Genomic DNA, 26,992 nt, shown 5'->3' on the forward strand with positions numbered 1-26,992 from the left:
CCCGCCCCCTCCGGCTCGAAGCCCGCCTCTTTACCTGTCCTTCACGTGGGTGGGAGGATTGTTGACGCTTGATTGACTATTTTCAAGTTGATTGGATAATGACGTCACACTAACAGCTAAATAATATATTACATGTCTGTTTACATAGACGTATCTTTAATGGAGATGATTTGTTTAGTTCAAGTGAAGAATCTTCAGCAACTTTATACCTCTGGAGATGCCACAGCTCTGCACATCACCCTTATTCTTAAAAATGGGCACCGACACACTTCTCCTCCATTCCCGAGGCATCTTCTCACCATCTAAGATCCTATTGAACAACGCAGTCAGGAACTCTACTGTTCTCTCTCCAACACTTCCATACCTCCAGAGGTATACCATCAGGACCGAGTGCCTTCCCACTCTTCATCCTTTTCAATGCTCTTCTCCAGACCATATCATACACCATAGCAAATATCATACCACACACCGTACCATACCATACACCATACCTTACACCATACCATACCATGCACCATACCACATACCATACCAAACCATACACCATACAATACACTATACCAAACCATACACCATACCATACACCATACCAAACCATACACCATATCATATGCCATACCATACCATACACCAGTGATTTTCAACAACTGTGCCGCGGCACACAAGTGTGCCGTGAGAAATCGTCAGGTGTGCCGTGAGGAATTATTCAATATCACTTTTTTAACTAACATGTATTAATAATTTTCTGCAAATATTATTTTGTCGCGTGTCATTGGTGTAAAGACTGGCAGAGCAATGTAATATTCGTCCGTGTGGCAACACGTAGCTGATTGCCTCGTTCATCTAATAGACGTAGTGATGCGCGTGAGAGGTAGTGGGGACATTTTGTAACATTGTTGGTTAAATTAGTATGCGGATCAAAAGGATCTGCTGTGGCGAGTCCATAATCAGGAAAAAGCTGAAAGAAGCAAATAATGTTGGTTATTGGTGTGCCGCAAAATTTTTCCAACGTAAAAAACGTGCCGTGGCTCAAAAAAGGTTGAAAAACACTGCCATACACCATACCAAACCATACACCATATCAGATGCCATACCATACCACACAATACACCATACCAAACCATACACCATATAATACATCATACCATACACCATGCCAAACCATACAATACACCATATCATACCCCATACCATACACCATACAATACACCATATCATATGCCATACCACACAATACACCATACCATACACCATATCATTCACCATACAATACACCATATCATATGCCATACCACACAATACACCATACCATACACGATATAATACATCATACCATACACCATATAATACATTATACCATACATCATACCATACACCATATAATGCATTATACCATACACCATATAATACATTATACCATACATCATACCATACACCATATAATACATCATACCATACACCATATAATACATTATACCATACATCATACCATGCACCATATAATACATCATACCAAACCATACACCATATAATACATTATACCATACATCATACCATGGACCATATTATACATCATACCAAACCATACACCATATAATACATTATACCATACATCATACCATGGACCATATTATACATCATACCAAACCATACACCATATAATACATTATACCATACATCATACCATACACCATATAATACATTATACCATATATCATACCATACACCATATAATACATCATACCAAACCATACACCATATAATACATCATGCCATACACCATATAATACATTATACCATACATCATACCATGCACCATATAATACATCATGCCATACACCATATAATACATTATACCATACATCATACCATGCACCATATAATACATCATACCAAACCATACACCATATAATACATCATGCCATACACCATACCATACCACACAATACACCAAACCATACACCGTATAATACATCATACCAAACACCATACACCATACCATACCACACAATACACCATACCATACACCATACCACGCCAAACCATACACCATAAAAGAAACAAATCGAGGGCTGCGAATGGCCCCTGGACCATACTTTGGACACCCAAGCTTTTGTAGACGTTGATGCGACATCAACTCTTGTCGATTATTTATCTTGTCGTCTTCCTTTGTAGCGATCCAACCATGGTAATTAAAGAGAGACGGGTGAGAGGGTGATTTATTGCAGCTGGAACGAGACTTTATTGCAAATGTTGATGTGAAATTGAAGGATTTCATTCATTCATTCTGCACAAATAAGTGAGCGAGTTGGTGATGAATGGTTGGTAAGTGCATACAGTTGAAATATGAGTACACGTAATTCATTTCAAGCATTGTTATTGTTTTCCAAGGTCATGTTGTTGTTGTTGCACAACAGCGTGTAAATTCTAAATGAGCAGCTATCTTCCAAGGCTTTTGAATGGGTGACAGGCGTTCATTAAAAGTTCATTAAAACAACCGCAAAGTGGTGTAAACACAGGAAGTCATGTCCTACATTCTGACCAATCACAGCCTTTACGGTCCGCCACATGACAGCGTGAGGTAACGTTCTTTTGGAAGTGCACGCCACGGGCAGGAGCAACCCGGTGTAGCGTACGCCGGTGCGAAATTCGACAACAAGCGTACCCGATGAGTGTGCAAAAAGCATGTTGGCGATCCTAGATGAGCTTCAAATGCGACCTGTTTGGACTTCACATGACCTCTGAGTCAAGGTCAACCACACATGTGGCAATGCAAATGGTCTAGTATACTTCCTGGAGCGGTCCAAAGAAAAGATGGCGCCATGGTTTGGATATAGTGTACACGTACGTACGTCTATGCCACAGTTTGCTCTCCAAAGTAGGAGAAACCTTTGAACTCATCCTGGTTGATCTGCTTCACCACGCTGTCCTCCACCGGCGTCAATACGGGTTCCTCTCGCGTGAAGTCCTGGTCGAAATTGTTCACGTCCCTTTTGGTTTTCTGCAAGCGAGAAGACACTTGGTGATCATTCAGGATCTTGGTTTTCACATCAGTGATGTTCTCACACGATCCAGTATGTGTGGACTCACGATGCGAGGCTTGAATGGCGGCGTGATCCGCCTCGCCTCCAGCAGCGTCCAGTCGAGCTCTCGGAAGAATGGGTGGAGCTTGATGGCCTCGTCCAGGCCGTTAGCGAGCACGCAGCCCAGACGTTTGCTGGGACTTTTGGTCATGAACTGAGGAGAAGAAACGTGGAGGAGATCTCATCACGTCTACGCCATCCATAAACGATCACACGAGCACATCAACGCCGATATCAACTTTTGTTGTTGTTGCGATTATTTATTTCCGATATTTTGATTTATTTTCGAGCTGCATGATAGTTATCACACCGATAATTATTGGGCTGGGACCCATCGGCTGCCTGGTGAGTGTGCCCGAATACAGTGCACCTTGCTGGGGCACAGCAGGCAGCTCCTCCCCCTCTATCCCATGGTTCTCCTATCATGGTAGTCCATTAGGACTAATCCACAAGTACTGGTGTATTACAGTCCTTCTTACCTCCAGGTGTGAAAAAACTACATATATGAAAAAGTTCTTGGTTATCAGTACCATATCGTTATCAGTATCGTGCGTCGGTCATTTATTTTTCTCCGCTAATTTTTCTGCAGAAAAGTGGCTAATAATAATAATAATAATAATAATAAATAAATACAATCGGTGATACTTTGGCTCAAATATAGAGCATACATTAAAAAAAATACCACCGTGTGTATATAGTTATGCTTCACTATTATGTTTTTCCTCAAGTATTGATATTTTGCACTTTCTTTGGTAACACTTGAATGCACCATAGTTTGCATTATTATTAGCCACGTTTACATGAGGAGTTTTTCTCTTTCCGAATGGAATCTTTCCGAAAGCAATGGTATACATGGAAAGGAATATTCCAATCGCGTGTCTACATGCGGCGCAATAATCAACCAGAATAGTCAATGAGGCATGCCCAGTAAAGCGTAAACACCAACATCACATGATACCGACTTCCTCGAGTTTTTCTTTCACTTGTTGGAATAACTCCGTATTCCCAGTTTTTTCTTCGTCCAGTCTTGGAATTTAGTTTTAATCGAAAACAAACTTTCCGTAGCAGTCCAGTGCCGATTGCTCGCCTCCATTTTTAAAACTGAAGAACGTCTGGAGCTGCGTGTTACGTCATATGTCAGCATTCGCTGAAAGAACGCACCCGGGAACGGGAAAAGATAAAGTTCAATCTTGTTAATATTTTATAATTAAGAAGAATTATTTTCTTTTTTTGAATAAAAGTGGACTTGTGAATGGCGTATAGAAGGGTTTAGATTCTGTTCCACAGATGGCGCTAATGCACACCAAAGCTGCTTGCTAACCGCCAATAAACAACAGAAGAAGAAAAACACCACGAAGAAGAACGCAGTCTGACAATTTTTCCGATTGAGCGGGTACAAGATACCTCAATCGGATTGGGGAAAGGAATATTCCCATTATATATTCATTCGGATCGGCACTTTTCTTTGGGAATGAGGTGTATACAAAGGTTACATTCTTTCCGTTTGAGCTAATAATCCGAATGGAATTGGAATATTTGTGTCCATGTAAACGTGTGTTATAGTTTGATATTGTATATACTGTATTGTAGTATATCTTATCCTAATAAATAGTCACCCCCTCCATGGTTACCCCCCCCCTGACCGCTTTGAGGACGGACACGGCCTCCGCGCTGAGCCAGACGGGATAAAGGACGTCATCGTGGAGGATGGACTCAAACAGGTCGTCTTCATTGTCGGCCTCGAATGGCGGCTGTCCCGCCATCATCTCGTACATCAACACCCCCAACGCCCACCAGTCCACCGAAGGCCCGTAATGCAGCTCCTGCAGGATCTAAACACACCAATCATCTCGTCAGCTGAGCCTCAAATGTGGATCAATCAGATGATTCTGACCTCGGGTGCGATGTAGTCTGGCGTCCCGCAGAAGGTGTTGGTGGTGACGCCGTCCAGGATCCCCTCCTTGCACATTCCAAAGTCTGCTAGCTTACAGTGGCCCTCTGCGTCCAACAGGATGTTGTCCAGCTTCAAGTCCCTGCAGGTCAGAAGAGAAGATGATCATGTGAGTATCGTGCATCATGTGCTCCTCTTCGCTTTTAACGCTGGAATCTGGAAGCTCCGCTCGTCGGGGAACATGTTGTGCCTCAGCCGGCATCAGAGGAGATATCTCAAGAGCGGAACGTTGAGAGACGGCGGAGTTGTTGCTGTGAATGGAGCCTTGATGGTCCATTGCAAGAAGAATGTCAACATCTCTGCAGCCTGAGCGGCCCGTTTGGCTCTCAGGCCAAGTGTGGCTTCAATCGCAAGTTGATTTGTGAAAGCTGGAGTGATTTGCTGTTGAGAGATGGCCTCTTTTGGCTTTCGTTACCATGGCAACCCTGGAACGCAGTCAGGGCTTTGGCTCCGTCCGGCTTGTTGACTTTCCACCATATGAAGAAATGTATTTTTTCACATAAAGCTCAGCCAGTCAGTTAGTTGTACTGTTCATTAATTCAAGGCTGCTCACGAGCAGAGCTGTCCTATCTAGTCTTTTAGCATGAAGTGATGATGTCTCCTCAGATGAGAGCTGAACCATCCATTCCAAATTCTGAAGAACGTGCCATTTCCTAAATTGCTGTCGCAGCAAAATTATAAATAAATACATTGGATTCTGCACCTTGCCCTCAGACCAGAGCTGTCCTATCTAGTCTTTTAGCATGAAGAGAGCTGAACCATCCATTCCCAATTCTAAAGCACGTGCCATCATCTTATTGCTGTCGTTTTGCAGCAAAATTATAAAAAAATATCTTGGATTCTGCACCGTCCCCTCAGACCAGAGCTGTCCTATCTAGTCTTTTAGCATGAAGTGATGATGTCTGCTCATATGAGAGCTGAACCATCCATTCCAAATACTAAAGCATGTGCCATCATCTTACTGCTGTCGCAGCAAAATTATAAATAAATACATTGGATTCTGCACCGTGCCCTCAGACCAGAGCTGTCCTATCTAGTCTTTTAGCATGAAGAGAGCTGAACCATCCATTCCCAATTCTAAAGCACGTGCCATCATCTTATTGCTGTCGTTTTGCAGCAAAATTATAAAAAAATATCTTGGATTCTGCACCGTCCCCTCAGACCAGAGCTGTCCTATCTAGTCTTTTAGCATGAAGAGAGCTGAACCATCCATTCCCAAGTCTAAAGCACATGCCATCCTCTTATTTCTGTCGTTTTGCAGCAAAATTATAACTAAATACCTTGGATGCTGCACCGTCCCCTCAGACCAGAGCTGTCCTATCTAGTCTCTTAGCATGAAGAGAGCTGAACCATCCATTCCCAATTCTAAAGCACGTGCCATCATCTTATTGTTGTCCCTTTGCAGCAAAATTATAAATAAATACCTTGGATTCTGCACCGTCCCCTCAGACCAGAGCTGTCCTATCTAGTCTTTTAGCATGAAGTGATGATGTCTGCTCAGATGAGAGCTGAACCATTCATTCCCAATTCTAAAGCACGTGCCATCATCTTATTGCTGTCCCTTTGCAGCAAAATTATAAATAAATACCCTGGATGCTGCACCGTCCCCTCAGACCAGAGCTGTCCTATCTAGTCTTTTAGCATAAAGAGAGCTGAACCATCCATTCCCAATTCTAAAGCACGTGTCATCATCTTATTGCTGTCCCTTTGCAGCAAAATTATAAATAAATACCTTGGATTCTGCACCGTCCCCTTAGACCAGAGCTGTCCTATCTAGTCTTTTAGCATGAAGAGAGCTGAACCATCCATTCCCAATTCTAAAGCATGTGCCATCATCTTATTTCTGTTGTTTTGCAGCAAAATTAAAACTAAATACCTTGGATGCTGCACCGTCCCCTCAGACCAGAGCTGTCCTATCTAGTCTTTTAGCATGAAGTGATGATGTCTGCTCAGATGAGGGCTGAACCATCCATTCCAAATACTAAAGCATGTGCCATCATCTTATTGCTGTCGCAGCAAAATAAAAATAAATACATTGGATTCTGCACCGTGCCCTCAGACCAGAGCTGTCCTATCTAGTCTTTTAGCATGAAGAGAGCTGAACCATCCATTCCCAATTCTAAAGCACGTGCCATCATCTTATTGCTGTCGTTTTGCAGCAAAATTATAAAAAAATATCTTGGATTCTGCACCGTCCCCTCAGACCAGAGCTGTCCTATCTAGTCTTTTAGCATAAAGAGAGCTGAACCATCCATTCCCAATTCTAAAGCACGTGTCATCATCTTATTGCTGTCCCTTTGCAGCAAAATTATAAATAAATACCTTGGATTCTGCACCGTCCCCTTAGACCAGAGCTGTCCTATCTAGTCTTTTAGCATTAAGAGAGCTGAACCATCCATTCCCAATTCTAAAGCATGTGCCATCATCTTATTTCTGTTGTTTTGCAGCAAAATTAAAACTAAATACCTTGGATGCTGCACCGTCCCCTCAGACCAGAGCTGTCCTATCTAGTCTTTTAGCATGAAGTGATGATGTCTGCTCAGATGAGGGCTGAACCATCCATTCCAAATACTAAAGCACGTGCCATCATCTTATTGCTGTCGCAGCAAAATTATAAATAAATACATTGGATTCTGCACCGTGCCCTCAGACCAGAGCTGTCCTATCTAGTCTTTTAGCATGAAGAGAGCTGAACCATCCATTCCCAATTCTAAAGCACGTGCCATCATCTTATTGCTGTCGTTTTGCAGCAAAATTATAAAAAAATATCTTGGATTCTGCACCGTCCCCTCAGACCAGAGCTGTCCTATCTAGTCTTTTAGCATGAAGAGAGCTGAACCATCCATTCCCAAGTCTAAAGCACATGCCATCCTCTTATTTCTGTCGTTTTGCAGCAAAATTATAACTAAATACCTTGGATGCTGCACCGTCCCCTCAGACCAGAGCTGTCCTATCTAGTCTCTTAGCATGAAGAGAGCTGAACCATCCATTCCCAATTCTAAAGCACGTGCCATCATCTTATTGTTGTCCCTTTGCAGCAAAATTATAAATAAATACCTTGGATTCTGCACCGTCCCCTCAGACCAGAGCTGTCCTATCTAGTCTTTTAGCATGAAGTGATGATGACTGCTCAGATGAGAGCTGAACCATTCATTCCCAATTCTAAAGCACGTGCCATCATCTTATTGCTGTCCCTTTGCAGCAAAATTATAAATAAATACCCTGGATGCTGCACCGTCCCCTCAGACCAGAGCTGTCCTATCTAGTCTTTTAGCATAAAGAGAGCTGAACCATCCTTTCCCAATTCTAAAGCACGTGTCATCATCTTATTTCTGTCGTTTTGCAGCAAAATTATAACTAAATACTTTGGATGCTGCACCGTCCCCTCAGACCAGAGCTGTCCTATCTAGTCTTTTAGCATGAAGTGATGATGCCTACTCAGATGAGAGCTGAACCATTCAGTCCCAATTCTAAAGAACGTGCCATTTCCTAAATTGCTGTCGCAGCAAAATTATAAATAAATACCTTGGATTCTGCACCGTCCCCTCGGACCAGAGCTGTCCTATCTAGTCATTCAGCATTTCTTCAGCTTTCTTCTACGTGGTCAATGCAAGGCATCCACTGAATAAAAGTAGGATTTATCCAACAAAGCCTCCCCAGCAGACCGGTCCAATCTTTGCAGAGTCCAACCCCCCCAGGCCACACAGCCAGACACTTTCATTGGATGAATTCTTCATTTTGAATGCCCAATGATGTTAGTGATGCTATTAAACACAGGATCAGCTGTTCACCAGGAATACAATCACGTAGAGCACGCATTCATAAAATGGAAATACTGGTAGGGCTAATTGCTAATTATTAGCATTTCAATCCCAAACAACCAACCCGATCAAATTGAAGCTGATCTGATTTCCAAAGTAAGGATGTTCATGGAGGATCACATTTGATTTGACACCAAACAGAGATGTCTGATAACAAGGAAACTCGACTAAATATAATATAGTTTGCAGAGAACAAGAGTCAACCGCTGATGACATAATAGACGAGCGACACCGCTGCTTCCTGTTTCCGTTCATTAGCAAGTTAATAGGACACTAAAAATCACGTTTTGTGATAAAAATACATGATACATGTGAACCATGTTCCATGCCAACTGGAAAATGTACACAGACCGAGGCAAAATTACTAACCAAGGTAAATTTTCAACATTAACCAGAACATCCACTAAACAGGGCGTATGCCAAGATTCCAGTATACTTTGTTACGTGCAATATTGTACAAAAACTCAGACCAACGTTTAGCGAACAGACACACCATGGCAAAGAAGTACATGCCATGGCCAAGACAAGTACGCAATTGCTGAGACGAATGTGCCATGGCTGAGATGTATGCTCCGTGGCCGAGACTTACGCGGCATGGCCAAGACGTACGCACCATGGCCGAGACGTACGCGCCATGGCCGAGACGTACGCGTCATGGCCGAGACTTACGCGCCATGACCGAGACAGGCACACCATTGCTGAGACAGACATGCCATAGCAGACGCAAATGCACCATGGCTAAGACGGACACGCCATGGCCGAGATGTACGTGCCATAGCTGAGACGTACGTGCCATGGCCAAGACGGAGATGCCATGGCTGAGACGTACATGCATGATGGAGACGGACACGCCATAGCCGAGACGTACATGCCATGGCTGAGACATACACGCCATGGCCGAGACATACATGCCATGGCCAAGACATGCATGCCATGGCTGAGACAGACATGCCATAGCTGACACAAATGCACCATAGCTAAGACGGACACGCCAGGGCCATGACGTACATGCCATAGCTGAGACGTACATGCCATGGCCAAGACGAACATGCCGTAGCCGAGATGTAGATGCCATGGCTGAGACGTACATGCATGACCGAGACGTAGATGCCATGGCCGAGACGGACACGCCATGGCCGAGACGTACATGCCATGGCCGAGACATACATGCCATGGCCAAGACGTACATGCCATAGCCGAGATGTAGATGCCATGGCTGAGACCTACATGCATGACTGAGACGCAGATGCCATGGCCGAGACGGACGGACACGCCATGGCCGAGACGTACATGCCTGGCCGAGACATACATGCCATGGCCGAGACGTATGTGCTATGGCCAAGACATAGATGCCATGGCTGAGACGTACATGCATGACCGAGACGTAGATGCCATGGCTGAGATGGACACACCATGGCCGAGATGGACACACCATGGCCGAGACATACATGCCATGGCTGAGACGTACATGCATGACCGAGACGTACATGCCATGGCCGAGACCTACATGCATGACCGAGACGTAGATGCCATGGCCGAGACGTATGTGCTTTGGCCGAGACATATATGCCATGGCTGAGACGTACATGCATGACCGAGACGTAGATGCCATGGTTGAGACGTACATGCCATGGTCGAGACGTACATGCCATGGCCGAGACGTATGTGCTTTGGCCAAGACAAAAATGCCATGGCTGAGACGTACATGCATGACCGAGACGTAGATGCCATGGCTGAGATGGACACGCCATGGCCAAGACGTACATGCCATGGCCGAGACACATATGCCATGGCCAAGACGTGGCGGTGGAATTTGGTCAGTGCCTATAAAAGTACCATTTTTGATACCCATTCCACATACTATGTGCTAATGCGCTACGTTCCGGTCCAGTGATAGCACGGCGTGTGGCCTCTGCGACCGTGAAGCGGATCAAAAGGCTTTAACCTCCGAGAGGCAGCTGACCCCAGCAAAGAACAAGCAGAAGATGTTCTGCTGGCACACAGAACAAAACGCTTTTCAACCACTCAAACAGCAGCTTCCATTCTGTCGTTATCCCGACCAGAACCAAGTTGCATTTGTGGCCGCCCGATAGAAACCGTCATTTATCAGCCGTTTATTCACACCAGCGAGCAGCTGACTTGATTTTCCTTCAGGCGTGTGTACATGGCCCCCGTCTATCTGCTGCTTCCGTCTGGGAAATCACCTTTGACACTGTGTGGGAAAACACACACACACACATACACACACACACACACACACACCAATCAGGCTTAATTGAGGGCATTTCCTGTGTTTGTTGTTGCTCTTGAACAGATTTTTCCATGACATCCCGGCCACACTTTGACAAGCAGATTCACACACAAACACACACAAAAACACACAAACACACACACACACACAGTACTGTACTCCTGGGAAAATTCCACGCATGTGTCCCCAAATGTTCTCTCCTTTGCTGAAGATGGTTTGAACTCCAAGTTTTTTTTTTTTGCTTGAGATCCAAACTGTAGCACGTTTGTGACGTTCCGTTGGGGGAAGCATCAGGTGTTTGCTTAAACCGGTCTGAACCCGCTCAGTCCGCATTTGAACCTGTTACATTCTAACGTTGAGAGGATGTTACATGATTGGGTGATTTTGGGAGTGATGATGCGGGGGCGAGGGGTGGGGGTGAGGGGGGGGCTTGGATGGAAAGAAGTGGTTGTCAGGTGAGGAAGGGGTGCGAGGAGGTGGCGAAGAGCGGCGAGTCAGAACATCAACATCATGTCGTAAAAAAATTTAGTGTTTATGTTCAGGTGTACAACACAGGCGGCGGGGGGTGGCACCGCTGGCGGAGGATCGGGTAGCGGCGTTCCGTCCGTGAATCAACACGCCAAGGTGTGTGTGCCAAAACACACTCCATCGGGGGAAAACAACTTCAAAGCTGAAAACTCAACTCCCTTGGGGGCGGAGTCTGGAGTTCGGAGGCGGAGTCTGGATGAGGCTAGTACATCCGCAACACTTTGTGGCGTAGGCTCCTCTTGCCCACTTCTTGGAGTACTTCCTCTTACACAGCGTCGCTGGGAGCGCTCAAGGCTTCCCAGCATACCTTGCGGCACTCTTTTGAGAAGTGGTCTCAAACTGCTGCGCTAGAAGAACCACGCCAAAGCTACAGATGGCAACGTTATTAATTATGTAGAAGATAATTTAATGTTCGTCAAGTGGTTAGCACACAGGCTACACAGCTGAGAGACCCGAGTTCAATTCCACCCTCGGCCATCTCTGTGTGGAGTTTGCATGTTCTCCCCGTGCATGCGTGGGTTTTCTCCGGGTACTCCGGTTTCCTCCCACATTCCAAAAACATGCTAGGTTAATTGGCGACTCCAAATTGTCCATGGGTATGAATGTGAGTGTGAATGGTTGTTTGTCTATATGTGCCCTGTGATTGGCTGACCACCAGTCCAGGGTCTACCCCGTCTAAGCGATAAAAAATGTAATGTTTTAAAAAGGCATATTTTTATATGTTTTGGTGATGGTAGCATGGTTTCCAAGGTTACCTGTATATGACTCCATGCCGGTGCAGGAACATCAGAGCGGACGTGACCTCGGCGGCGTAAAAACGGGATCGCGTCTCATCAAACTTCCTGGAGCGCTGAATCTGAAACATGAGGTCGCCTCCGTTGACGTATTCCATCACGAAGAAGAGGCGGTCCTGGAAGCAGGAAGTCGACACAAAATCAACATAACACTCACATGACTGCAACCAGTAAATCGCTTGCTGAGACAAATGTGCCATGGCCGAGATGTATGTACCATGGCCGAGACGTACGCGTCATGGCCGAGATGTATGCTCTATGGCCGAGACGAATGTGCCATGGCCGAGATGTACGCGCCATGGCAGAGACGTACACCCCAATGGCAGAGACGTATGCTCCATTACTGAGAAATACATGCCATGGCCGAGACAGGTACGCCATTGCTGAGACAAACGCGCCATGGCCGAGATGTATGCTCCATGGCCGAGACGTACGCGTCATGGCCGAGACGTACGCGCCATGGCCAAGACGTATACTCAATGGCCCAGACGTACACGCCATGGCCGAGACGTACGCACCAGGGCCGAGACGCATACTCAATGGCCAAGACGTACGCGCCATGGCCGAGACTTACGCGCCATGGCCGAGACGTATGCTGCATGGCCGAGATGTACCCGCCATGGCTGAGACGTATGCTGCATGGCCGAGATGTACCCGCCATGGCTGAGACGTATGCTCCATGGCCGAGACGTACGCGCCATGGCCGAGACGTACGCGCCATGGCCGAGATGTACGCGCCATGGCCGAGACGTATGCTTCATGGCCGAGACACATACTCAATGGTCGAGATGTACGCACCATGGCCGAGACGTACGCGCCATGGCCGAGACGTACGCGCCATGGCCGAGACGTATGCTTCATGGCCGAGACACATACTCAATGGTCGAGATGTACGCACCATGGCCGAGACGTATGCTCCATGGCCGAGAAATACATGCCATGGCCGAGACAGGTACGCCATTGCTGAGACAAATGCGCCATGGCCAAGACATATGTGCCATGGCCGAGACGTACGCGCCTTGGCTGAGACGTACGCACCATGGCTGAGACGTATGCTCCATGGCCGAGAAATACATACCATGGCCGAGACAGGTACGCCATTGCTGAGACAAATGTGCCACGGCCAAGACGTATGTGCCATGGCCAAGACGTATGTGCCATGGCCAAGACAGGTATGCCATTGCTGAGACAAATGCGCCATGGCCAAGACATATGTGCCATGGCCGAGACAAATGCGCCATGGCCAAGACGTATGTGCCATGGCCGAGACGTATGCTCCATGGCCAGACGTACGCATCATGGCTGAGACGTACGCGCCATGGCCGAGACTTACCGCCATGGCCAAGACGTATGCTCCATGGCCGAGACGTACGCACCATGGCCGGGACATATGCTCCATGGCCGAGACGTACGCGCCATGGCCGAGGCGGGTATGTGTTACATCAATGTCACAGGTACGTTTCTCAGTGATAAATGTTGGAGGCGTTACAAGTACATGTAACGTGTCACAGCTATATGTGCGGGATGTGTGTGTATGCAAGAAAAAGGGCTGCTGAGACAATGATGATCTCCGCATCCATGTGACCTCTCCCTACCACACACACACACACACACACACACACACAGCACCCTACCAGTTGTGTTTTCTCAGTACTGAAAATGGAGTTTCCTGAATTCCAGGGGTGGGGGGGTTGTGATATAAACAGCAGTGTATATAAAGAGGCAGAAGCAGAGCCTGCAGGTCATTGTGTGAGTGCACAGCATGATCTCTTACAGTGTGTGTGTGTGTGTGTGTGTGTGTGTGTGCATGATCTCTGTGAATAATAAATCAATAAGTAACCATTTTCCAGAAAATGACTCTGGATCCGTGCGTGAAAAATGTCACTTTGTGTCACTTTAGTTGCCACGGTAACCATGCCATGGTTTAAAGCCCGGTTCTTACGTAAGCGGGCCGGCGGTCCACATCTGCTGCAAGGATTTCTCTCTGCGCTGCAACTTTAAACAGGATGTCCAAAATAGTTTGTTTAAATGTGTTCCAATTCCTACTGGAGCCGCCCAATCAAACGTGAAGAAACATTTCCTGATGTCGTTCCAATCAGGCACACACGCTGCTGATTGACTTTTACACGATTCCAGTGGTTCCCGACCTTTTAGTATCTGTCCAAAGGTTTCTTTAACATTGATGTCTATTAGAAGTACACCATTTTCTATCATTGTGTTATTGTTGTATGAGTAACGACTGCATGTGCACCTGAATGCACCATTTTAGACAAATCTTGAGCAGCTGACTGCTTGACTGGAATCTATCCATGGTGTCCCAACTCTAAAATAACCACTATTCACTTCTTAGCAGTATCTAAAATACAACAAAAAAATACAGCTATCAATATATTGGAACATCTTATTTGTTGACATGATGCGCACAGAGCAAAGAGGCGTTCAGGCGCACTCGTAATTTTGAGTGTTAGGCGCTAATTGTTTTTCATTTTTATTCACGTACCCAGTATGGCAATTGACGAATCGATTCAATGATGGTCCTTCAACAACAAATGTGATGATGATGAGTTCATAAATAAAAAGGTGAGCACACGGAGTGCGTTTGGCAACAATAACAACCCAAAATCTGCTCCGTGGAGAAAAAAAAGACAAAAAAAAAAAGAAGGAATTTACTGGCCTCTTTTCCTTGGAACATTACGAGTCATTAGTGCTCAGACGCGGCTCCTCCCGCTGAAATTCATGACCTCACTGATTGGAACGCTCACCTTTCCTTCTCTTTCTGATCAGCGTCTACAACTGGTCTTGATCAGAACTACCTCACAATCCATACTTGATTCATCTCCAAGATCCCTCGTTTATAGCGCCCCCCCCCCCCCCCCTTTCCAGACCCGACTGCCATGAATCAGATTCAATGCTCATAAATGGAATATTTTGGTAGTCAGAGCATACAAATCCTCTTTATGGCTTTATAGATATGACTTTTAACATTGTTAGAGACCTGCAGACATGAAATAACACCCCCATAGTCACCTTTACACTCCTAACACTCAATATAATAGACACAATAAGACATATAAGACATAGAAAACCTGTTTACCACCTGTTTTAACATGATTAGAGCCCTCTAAGCATGGAATAACACCCCTATAGTCAAATTTACACTCATATTACACATAGGTGTGTTATTTAAAGTCTTGAGGCCTCTAATAATTCATTCATTCATTTTCTACTGCTTTTTCCTCACGAGGGTCGTGGGGGTGCTGGTGCCTATCCCAGCTGTCTTGGGGCGAGAGGCGGGGTACACCCTGGACTGGTGGCCAGCCAATCACAGGGCACATATAGACAAACAACCATTCACACTCACATTCATACCTATGGACAATTTGGAGTCGCTAATTAACCTAGCATGTTTTTGGAATGTGGGAGGAAACCGGAGTACCCGGAGAAAACCCACGCATGCACGGGGAGAACATGCAAACTCCACACAGAGATGGCCGAGGGTGGACTCAAACTCGGGTCTCCTAGCTGTGTGGCCTGCGTGCTAACCACTGCGAACACTTCTCTATGTCTTATTTTCTCAAATTATGTTTACTGTATTGGGTAATATGAGTGTAAAGGTGACTATAGGGGTGTTATGTCATGTCTAGAGGGCTCTAATCATGTTAAAAAGTATATTTAGAAGGTGATCAACAGGTTTTTTATGTCTTATTTTCTCTTATGAAGTCTTCTATATTGGGTAATAGGAGCGTAAAGGTGACTATAGGGGTGTTATGTCATGTCTAGAGGGCTCTAATCATGTTAAAAAGTATATTTAGAAGGTGGTAAACAGGTTTTTTATGTCTTATTATCTCTTATGATGTCTCCAATATTGGGTAATAGGAGCATAAAGGTGACCATAGGGGTGTTATGTCATGTCTAGAGGGCTCTAATCATGTTAAAAAGTATATTTAGAAGGTGGTCAACAGGTTTTTTATGTCTTATTTTCTCTTATGATGTCTTCTATATTGGGTAATAGGAACATAAAGGTGACTATAGGGGTGTTATGTCATGTCTAGAGGGCTCTAATCATGTTAAAAAGTATATTTAGAAGGTGGTCAACAGGTTTTTTATGTCTTATTTTCTCTTATGATGTCTTCTATATTGGGTAATAGGAGCGTAAAGGTGACTATAGGGGTGTTATGTCATGTCTAGAGGGCTCTAATCATGTTAAAAAGTATATTTAGAAGGTGGTCAACAGGTTTTTTACATCTTATTTTCTCTTATGATGTCTTCTATATTGGGTAATAGGAGCGTAAAGGTGACTATAGGGGTGTTATGTCATGTCTAGAGGGCTCTAATCATGTTAAAAAGTATATTTAGAAGGTGGTCAACAGGTTTTTTATGTCTTATTTTCTCTTATGATGTCTTCTATATTGGGTAATAGGAGCGTAAAGGTGACTATAGGGGTGTTATGTCATGTCTAGAGGGCTCCAATCATGTTAAAAAGTATATTTAGAAGGTGGTCAACAGGTTTTTTATGTCTTATTTTCTCTTATGATGTCTTCTATATAGGGTAATAGGAGCGTAAAGGTGACTATAGGGGTGTTATGTCATGTCTAGAGGGCTCTAATCATGTTAAAAAGTATATTTAGAAGGTGGTCAACAGGTTTTTTATGTCTTATTTTCTCTTATGATGTCTTCTATATTGGGTAATAGGAGCGTAAAGGTGACTATAGGGGTGTTATGTCATGTCTAGAGGGCTCCAATCATGTTAAAAAGTATATTTAGAAGGTGGTCAACAGGTTTTTTATGTCTTATTTTCTGTTATGATGTCTTCTATATTGGGTAATAGGAGCGTAAAGGTGACTATAGGGGTGTTATGTCATGCCTAGAGGGATCTAATTAGTGTATTTATAGGAGGTTAATAGGTTTTGTATGCAAATACAACCCCCAACCTCACAGTCATCTGGGTCACGGTAGCAATGTAACCGTGGTGACCTGTGCAATCCAGCCACAAGAGAGGGGCAGCACTAGCCATTGATCTAAAGGGACAACAAAGGTCGATGGATGTTGCTTGGCGGAGGTCTGCTGGCTGTGATCTTCTCATGAGGTTCCTTCCACGTTTCAACTTCCACATTTTGTGTCTTGGCGAGAGGAATGCAGGCCTTGTGTAACAATATTTACATTTCTCTGCTGTAATTAGTCCGATAAGGAGAGACGTTGAGATGCCACGCTTGATTAGGAAGCGGAGAGGTGGGGGGGTGGCGTAGGTCACATGATGTCACCATGAGGATGCTTGCCAGCATCTATGCTGAACAGTCAAATAGAGTGCATACTCATAAAAATGGTGTGTAGAAAGTGAAGAATTGCTGAAAAGTGAAACTACGGAGTTTGTGTTCCCTTCCTGCTTCCCCCCCCCCCCACAAGTTTCCCAAAGCGACCAAAGTAGGATGACGCCAGCGCGGTCCAACGGGTCACCTCGTTAGCTCACTGAGCCGACGTGCTCGGGCAGTGGAGCCGACATTACATAAGACGTGAAACCCAGGAATTGTGTGTGTGAAGGTATAGTGTGTGTGTGTGTGTGTGTGTGTGTGGGCTCTGGTAGCAAGAAGGAGGTGGGGGCATCGGCTAGACGAGGGCGGGGTCACACACATCCTGATTATGATCAAAGATGTTACACAAGAGCCACAATCCCTTTGTTTGCAGCAAGAACACACTCCCTGCCAATGTGTGTGTGTGTGTGTGTGTGTGTGTATGCAATACAGTCCGATGGAGAACAAACAACAAGTAAACAAACATGTCATGTGACCTCCTGGTCCCTCCCAGCCCGCCCACCCAGTGTGTGTTGTTTGTTTGAGAGGAAAATAACAGGAATACATCAATTCTACTGTCGACGCCATCATGCAGTCTTCCAGAACCTTTTGAGAAAATAAACAAAGCTCTCATCGCGTCTGACCTCAGCTGAACCTCCGCAGACAACACCAGCGACGTCTTTTACAGTAATCCACCCCACTATTATTACGCAATCTGCTTAAAATGTAATATTTTCAAAGTTAGACCATTGAAAACCTATTTAGAAGCTTCTAAATCCACTTTTTAACATCATTAGAGCCCTCTAGACATTAAATAACACCCCTATAGTCACCTTTACAAAACAATAAGGGAAAATAAGACATATAAGACAGGGGTCTCAAAAACGCAGCCCGCGGGCCAAATGTGGCCCGCAGGACACTAGTTTGAGGCCCCCGCCTTGATATGAAAGTTTAATGTTAGTGCGTCCCGCGCGAGTTTGGTATGGATGCTGTATGGTATCATGTACCCAGAAAAAATTATTACGTTTGATTCATGTTCATGTTAAAGGTTAAATAACTGTTAATAGTTATCCTCCCTATCTGTGTGGAAGTGGTAAGTTTTTGGCTATTTAAAGTTTAAAGGAAATAACTTGAAGGCTACCGTTTAGGTCGCTAGCTCTCTAGTTTGCGAGTTAGCATGTGTCTCAAGACCCTGCAGTTGCGCAATATGTTGTAAATAAAAAGAGTATAAATGTGACTATAGTCGTGTTTTGTCATGTCTACAGGGCTCTAATAATGCTTTGTTCATTTCAATCAGAAAAAATAATAATTTGTCTACCCACCAACTATATGTGGTTTCTTAAGTTTTTATTATTTGCCGTTTTATTATTATTATTATATTTATTTATTACTGATTGATTGATTTGATTTATTCTTGATTTGTTTATTTATTTTTCATCTTATTTTGTGTAGAAAAACAAAAAGTAAGATATTTGAGAACAGTGGAATGTTTTATCAGAGCTTTTCTTGTAGAAAATTGGGACTAAAGTGAAGTTTTAAAAAATTTTTTGTTTTTAATAAATGCATGTTTTTTGTTGTTTTTTGAAAACCTGATGCGGCCCAGTCTCACCCAGACCCTAGCTCCAGTGGCCCCCAAGTAAATTGAGTTTGAGACCCCTGATATAAGACATAAACTTATGCTTGTGTGGTGCTGTAAATGTGTTCTGGTGCTCGAGGAGCGTGGACAGGAAGTGATGTCAGGGTTCAGAGTTGAGTTTTAGCTAGGCATGGATTATGCCGCAGCAAATCCAAATATGTCAAATGTGCTTAGATGCATATTTCAAGCACAAAACAGCCTGATTTATGAATAGCATTTTGAAAGGATATGTGGAGGGATGACTGTGAGTAGGAACTATGGTGCCTTCAAGGACGGCGTGTAATCTCAGCATTTGATGAAAAAGCATGAAGAGTGGTACGTGTAGTATATTTGATTCATACACGATCGGCAAGTTAGTGTGAGTGAGATGTGTGTTGTGTCCATAAAAGAGGCTGTCATGGATCATAAATACACACTGTACATATACACACTGTGTACTCTACGTATGGAGACATGTATTACTGTACATTTACTATAATATAAGGGTATAGTAAGGGTATAAGGGTTACATTTACAGTAAAAATACATTCCACTCGTACTGCTTGGCGGTGACAAGTCACACACCCGTCTCAACGGCGTCAGGCTCAAGTGGAAATGAAAGCACACACGCGCACACACGCACACACACACGCACAAGCATACTGCATGTATACATTCCACGCCGGGAACACTTATGCAACACGTGTTAGACAAAACATAACACGACCACAGGAAGCTGCTGGCATTGGCGGCGTCACGCCCGTCAGCAGTCTGTCATGCTTACTGCATGCATGCACAAGAGATTGTATAGAACGTGTTATTACTGCATGCATGCATCGTCATGGCAACAGTACGCAATGTGTACAGTATCATTATTCGTGAAGAACCCTTACAGGAAGCTCCTCCCACCCAAAGCCGAGTCGACACGGCTTAATTTCGCGTCAAGCTTTTAACGGTGGCCATGTTTGACCCGGGAACAGACTATTTTTCTTGTGTCCTATTTCATTTTGACTTGTGTCTGTGTTTCATGCGCGATTGAAAACATCTCAAAGGCAAAAGGTTAGAGTCCTGCTGAGGTGCCCTTGAGCAAAGTGGATTTAAATATAAAGATTGGACTTGTGTTGAATACTGGAAAATACTTCTAATCATACAAACAGAAAACTATATAGATTTAATTAAAATATAATATATAAATACTATAAATATAATAATAATAATAATATAATAATAATAAATATAATAAATCCATAATATATAATATAATATAATAAATAGAATAAAATGCATATAATACTAATCTAAATTTACATGAATACAATAAATGGAATATATTTAATATATTTATTTATTTAAATATAATATATAAATAATATAATAATAATAACAATAGTATATAATAAATATAATAAATCTATAATATATATAATAAATAATATTATAATAAATATAATAAAATACATATAATACTAATCTAAATTTACATGAATACAATAAATGGAATATATTTAATATATGTATTTATTAAAATATAATATATAAATAATATAAATATAATAATAATAATAATAATAATAATAATAATAATAATAACAATAATAACAATAATATATAATAAATATAATAAAAAGAATACATCTATAATATATAATATAATAAATATAATAAAATACATGTAATACTAATCTAAATTAACATGAATACAATAAATGGAATATATTTACTTCTGTTTATTCTTATATTGATTGTATTTATGATATCATTATCATATTGGTATAAAATACATTTGACATCATTGTATCATGCAGTACATGCATTGCTGGTTCTGCCTCCAGGCTTGAGGGCAGGACAGTGGCTGGATGCCGCCCCCTGCAGGCGGCCGCCAGGGTTGCGTGTTCTTACTTTGTTCTGGAAGCAGCAGAAGAGTTGGGTCAGGTACGGATGTTTCCGAGCCAGCGCCAGGATGCGCTTCTCCGTCAGCGTGCAGTCCACGTCGTCGTCCTGCAGGATGACGTCCTTCTTCAGCACCTTGACGGCGTACACCTCCTCGCTTCCTTTCAGCTCCGCCAGCATCACCTGGCGTCACAGACAGGAAGTGAGAGCCGACGGAAAAGACACGATGAAGAATTGAGTCGGTTGGGGCTCACCTTCCCGAAGCTTCCTTTTCCCAGAACTTTGATGAAGACAAAGTCGTGGAGGTTCATCCTCTGGAGCTCTGGAGCAGAAGGACTTTTGACCTCGCCGTTTTTTTGTTGACTTTCTTTCACGCCCCCCTCGCCGCCGCCCCTCGTGTCTGTCACCACGGCAACCGAGGGGCTAGGAGAGAGCTCCTTGTCTCCTCGGTCAAAGGACAGAGTTTTCCGGATGTTCTCCAGCTCCTTTGCATCTGGACACCAATTTTTTTTTTTTTGTCAGATGCTTAGACGCTCAGCAGCAGCGTTTGCTTGAGGGGTCAGTACCGGGGTCACATGGGGACGTGGGGGCAGATCTTGAGCGGTCTTCTTGGGTCTGAGGTAAATCAGGCAGCTGTTGTGGGTGGTGAACCTGAGGGAGCTAATCAAACACAACCTGCGGGAAGCTGATAGGTTGAGACGCAGAATGGGCGGGGCTGGGACCGCACAGGTGAAACCGACCTGCGGATGTGACGCCTTCCTCCGTCTCTGCGCGCTGTTGGAGATCTTGTCCGGCGTGACTCCGAGGTCCGAGAGGACTTTAGCGATGCCCCGCGCGTCCACGCCGCAGTTTGGTGCCACGTTGCTCTGGCAACGCTTGTGCACGCTGACTTTACACACTGACACACACACACACACATGTGTCACGCGTGCAGCACACGTGTGTACAGGTACGGCTGCTACCTTTGCACTGCAGGCCTTGTCGCAGGAGACCCCACAGCAGGGAGCCACAGTGGTCGCAGAAGGTGAGAACTTTGAAGTTGTGAATTCTGAACTTGTGCGGAATGTTCACGCTGAACCTCTGCGAGCCCAGCGGCTGGAATACACAAAAGAACACGTTTCGGGCCACAACACGCCAAAGGAGTTTGATTATACGACAATAATCCCTCCTTCATCACACCCCAATTTCATTATTCCTTATTTCAACATGCAATATATTGGTAGTTCCAGCATAAACAAAACCTCTTTACCACCTTCTAAATATGCTTTTTAACATGACTAGAGCACCCCAGACATGAAATAACAACCCTATAGTCACCTTTACATTCCTTTTATCCAATATAGTAGACATAACATGAGAAAATAAGACGTAGAAAACCTGTTTACCACCTTCAAAATACACTTTTAAACATAATTAGAGCCCTCAAGACATGAAATAACACCCCTACAGTCACCTTTACACTCCTGTTACCCAATATAGTAGACATCATAAGAGAAAATAAGACATAGAAACCTCTTTACCACCTTTTCAATACACTTTTTTTAGGCTCCATCATACCCCTGCAACCATGGTTAGGACAAGATGGATAGATGCATGGATGGATGGACGGATAGGTGGACGGTTGGATGGGTGAATGGATGGGGGATGGATGGACAGATGGATGGATGGGTGGACAGATGGGCTGATGGATGGATGGACGAGTGGATGGATGGATGGACAGACGAGTGGATGGATGGACGGATGGACAGATGGATGGACAAATGGATGGACAGTTGGATGGATGGATGGGTGGACGGGTGGTTGGATGGACGGACGGATGGATGGACGCATGGATGGATGGACAAATGGGTGGACAGTTGGATGGATGGACGGATGGGTGGATGGATGGGTGGGCGGGTGGGTTGACGAATGGATGGACGGTTGGGTGGACGAACGGACTGAGGGGTGGACAGATGGATGGATGAATGGATGGACGGATGGGTGGACAGGTGGATGGATGGACGGGTGGGTGGACGGATGGGTGGACGGACGGACAGAGGGGTTGACAGATGGATGGATGGATGGACGGATGGCTGGATGGATGGGTGGATGGACGGACAGAGGGGTGGATGAATGGATGCATGGATGGACGGACAAATGGATGGACAGTTGGATGGATTAATGGATGGATCGATGGGTGGGTGGATGGATGGACGGGTGGATAGACGAGTGGGTGGACGCATGGATGGACGGACAAATGGGTGGACAGTTGGATGGATGGACGGATGAGTGGACGGACAGACAAATGGGTGGACAGTTGGATGGATGGATGGAAGGACGGATGGATGGACGGATGGGTGGACGGACGGACAAATGGGTGGACAGTTGGACGGATGGATGGAAGACGGATGGATGGACGGATGGGTGGACGGACGGACAAATGGGTGGACAGTTGGATGGATGGATGGAAGACGGATGGATGGACGGATGGGTGGACGGACGGACAGAGGGGTGGCCAGATGGATGGATGGGTGGATGGACGGATGGGTTAGATAGATGGACAGATGGATGGACGTATGGGTAGGTGGACAGACGGGTGGACAGATGGATGGATGAATAAGTAGAACATTATATAATAAAAGCCACACGACCAAAGTGCAGAAGAAGATGCAAATTCACCCCAAACCTCAAAGCCTGGATCTCCTGTGAGGCTACCATGCCAGCCACGCTTGCCACGAGTCCACCACCATCACTCTAGCGATAAAAGGTCTCTCACCTCCTGGACCTTGTCCTCCTGCTTCTTCATGCCGGCACACTTGGTGATGATGAGCTCATGGCAGCGCTTGTGGACCACACACGTGCACACTGGGGGAGAAGAAGACAAGAAGACTCCTAAGTGACACAAACATCCAGACCAGGAGAAACCTTTGGAGGAACCCTCCTACCTTGGCACTGGTATCCCTGCTTCCCCAAAACGCCCCTGAAGGCCACACACAACAGAAGCAAGGAGAAGAAGACGTGTGCTTGGTATCTTCATCATTTAGATTCATCATAGAAGAACACTGTGGACCAAAGTCCTCCTTCATCTTCTTCTGGGTGACTCACCAGATGAAGTCCCTGCAGTGGGAGCAGTAGGTGGGCTGTCTCAGGTAGGTGGCCATGAACTTGTGTCCGTTCACCTGGTGGACCCTGCGGCGTACGGCGCCCTGACGTTTTCTGGGCTGCAACCGCTGGCGAAAAACCCGCTCCTCGTTGCCGCTGGAGACCGGAGCTGCCACACAAACAGATGCCGGGTCATGCAGTGCGCTTCCGGTCTCGGGTCTCATCCGGAGATGCACTTACAGCACAGCAACGCTAGGTGGCAGGGACGCTGCATGGAACAGTGAAGACCGGTTCACGGCACCCATTGGACGTACGGCACATATTTTTACTGCTTTCTTTCCACTGAAAGTACATCTCATTCACCCTCAATCCGTAAGAATATTTTTATTACTCTATTGCTATGAATTTACTTTTATTTGCACATTGCTCTAAAAAAATACAATTCAAAATAAACCAGCTAACAATGACCACAATAACACCACCAAAACAAAACAAAAAAAAACACAAATAATAGTATGACTGAATGAATGTGATATATAAGTGTACTGTAATAAGAAGCAAATAAGAAATAATGCTTGCCAGGACATTATACAACCTGGGACCTACTAAAAACGCCCCCCCCCCCACCAAAAAACCACCCCCCACCACTCATGGAGTATGATTCTCAGGCTGCAGAGGAAAGCCCTGCCATGAATACAACTTGAGGATCCACTGGGTTCAGTAGATTTTCCATTCAAATAGCAGCCATGCCAAAATGTTGTGTTGCTGCTGGATGTTCACACTATCCCAGTCATACCGGAAGTCTTTCCCTAAAGAGGAAGCTTAACGACAACAGTGAAGGAGAGTGTGTGTCTTGTACACCAGGGATGTCCAAAGTACGGCCCGTGTTTTTGAAGTAACTGTTGTAAAAGAGTCGATACTAAAAATGACAGATCACTTACACACATACGCAGTACACATGCAGCTGATTAATAATACATATAGCAACTTCTCAATAATCCATGTTCATGTCTGATTTAAAATAATGTATTTAAAATAATGATTTAGACTGGAATGAATACAATGTTGCACAAAGTCAGCTGGGATAGGCTCCATCATACCCATGCAACCATGGTTAGGACAAGATGGATGGATGGATGGATGGATGGATGGATGGATGGATGGATGGATGGACGGACAGATGAGTGGATGGATGGATGGACAGACAGATGAGTGGATGGACGGACAGATAAATGGATGGATGGACGGTTGGATGGATGGGGGTGGATGGACGGATGGATGGACAGACGGACAGAGGGGTGGACAGATGGATGGATGGATGGACGGATGGCTGGATGGATGGACAGGCGAGTGGATGGATGGACACATGGATGGAAGGATGGATGGACGAATGGGTGGACAGTAGGATGGATGGATGGATGGGTGGGTGGATGGATGGGTGAACGGACGAGTGGACAGACAAGTGGATGGATGGACGCATGGATGGACAGTTGGATGGATGGATGGAAGGAAGGACGGATGGATGCATGGATGGATGGACAGATGAGTGGATGGACGGACAGATGCGTGGATGGATGGACGGATGGGTGGACGGATGGATGGATGGGTGGACAGATGGGCTGATGATGGGTGGACGGATGGACAGACGAGTGGATGGAAGGACACATGGATGGACGGATGGCCAGATGGATGGACGAATGGGTGGACAGTTGGATGGATGGACGGATGGACAGACGAGTGGATGGATGGACGCATGGATGGACGGACAAATGGGTGGACAGTTGGATGGATGGATGGGTGGATGGATGGACGGATGGGTGGACAGTTGGATGGATGGATGGGTGGATGGATGGACGGATGGGTGGAAGGATGGATGGACGAATGGGTGGACAGTAGGATGGATGGATGGATGGGTGGGTGGATGGATGGGTGAACGGACAAGTGGACAGACAAGTGGATGGATGGACGCATGGATGGACAGTTGGATGGATGGATGGATGGAAGGAAGGACGGATGGATGCAAGGATGGACGGACAGATGCGTGGATGGATGGACGGATGGGTGGACGGATGGATGGATGGGTGGACAGATGGGCTGATGATGGGTGGACGGATGGACAGACGAGTGGATGGAAGGACACATGGATGGACGGATGGCCAGATGGATGGACGAATGGGTGGACAGTTGGATGGATGGACGGATGGACAGACGAGTGGATGGATGGACGCATGGATGGACGGACAAATGGGTGGACAGTTGGATGGATGGATGGGTGGATGGATGGACGGATGGGTGGACAGTTGGATGGATGGATGGGTGGATGGATGGACGGATGGGTGGAAGGATGGATGGACGAATGGGTGGACAGTAGGATGGATGGATGGATGGGTGGGTGGATGGATGGGTGAACGGACAAGTGGACAGACAAGTGGATGGATGGACGCATGGATGGACAGTTGGATGGATGGATGGATGGAAGGAAGGACGGATGGATGCAAGGATGGACGGACAGATGCGTGGATGGATGGACGGATGGGTGGACGGATGGATGGATGGGTGGACAGATGGGCTGATGATGGGTGGACGGATGGACAGACGAGTGGATGGAAGGACACATGGATGGACGGATGGCCAGATGGATGGACGAATGGGTGGACAGTTGGATGGATGGACGGATGGACAGACGAGTG

The 26,992-nt window shown here is 45.3% G+C and overlaps 1 protein-coding gene across 6 annotated transcripts in view; it reads right to left on the bottom strand.

Annotated features, from left to right (window-relative positions):
* Window positions 1–273: 273 nt before the first annotated feature.
* LOC131117625 (protein kinase C epsilon type-like) overlaps window positions 274–26,992 on the bottom strand; it is a 32,640-nt gene continuing 5,921 nt past the window's right edge. For 3 of the 6 annotated variants that reach the window (XM_058064571.1, XM_058064569.1, XM_058064572.1), the window contains 13 exons: window positions 24,306–24,471; window positions 24,146–24,180; window positions 23,977–24,065; window positions 22,184–22,316; window positions 21,962–22,119; window positions 21,788–21,881; window positions 21,476–21,714; window positions 21,231–21,404; window positions 12,390–12,544; window positions 4,978–5,116; window positions 4,727–4,915; window positions 3,091–3,237; window positions 275–3,001 (listed from right to left, as the gene is read on the bottom strand). In XM_058064571.1, the coding sequence (XP_057920554.1) occupies window positions 2,855–3,001; window positions 3,091–3,237; window positions 4,727–4,915; window positions 4,978–5,116; window positions 12,390–12,544; window positions 21,231–21,404; window positions 21,476–21,714; window positions 21,788–21,881; window positions 21,962–22,119; window positions 22,184–22,316; window positions 23,977–24,065; window positions 24,146–24,180; window positions 24,306–24,471 (1,865 nt within the window). In that variant the 3' untranslated portion in view covers window positions 275–2,854. Of the gene's footprint in view, window positions 3,002–3,090; window positions 3,238–4,726; window positions 4,916–4,977; window positions 5,117–12,389; window positions 12,545–21,230; window positions 21,405–21,475; window positions 21,715–21,787; window positions 21,882–21,961; window positions 22,120–22,183; window positions 22,317–23,976; window positions 24,066–24,145; window positions 24,181–24,305; window positions 24,472–24,542; window positions 24,645–26,992 lie in introns of all 6 variants that reach the window. The other 3 variants (XM_058064573.1, XM_058064574.1, XM_058064575.1) reach the window with 2 other exon arrangements.

This window comes from Doryrhamphus excisus, chromosome 2, assembly GCF_030265055.1.
Source record: "Doryrhamphus excisus isolate RoL2022-K1 chromosome 2, RoL_Dexc_1.0, whole genome shotgun sequence".
Classification (NCBI taxonomy): Eukaryota; Metazoa; Chordata; class Actinopteri; order Syngnathiformes; family Syngnathidae; genus Doryrhamphus; species Doryrhamphus excisus.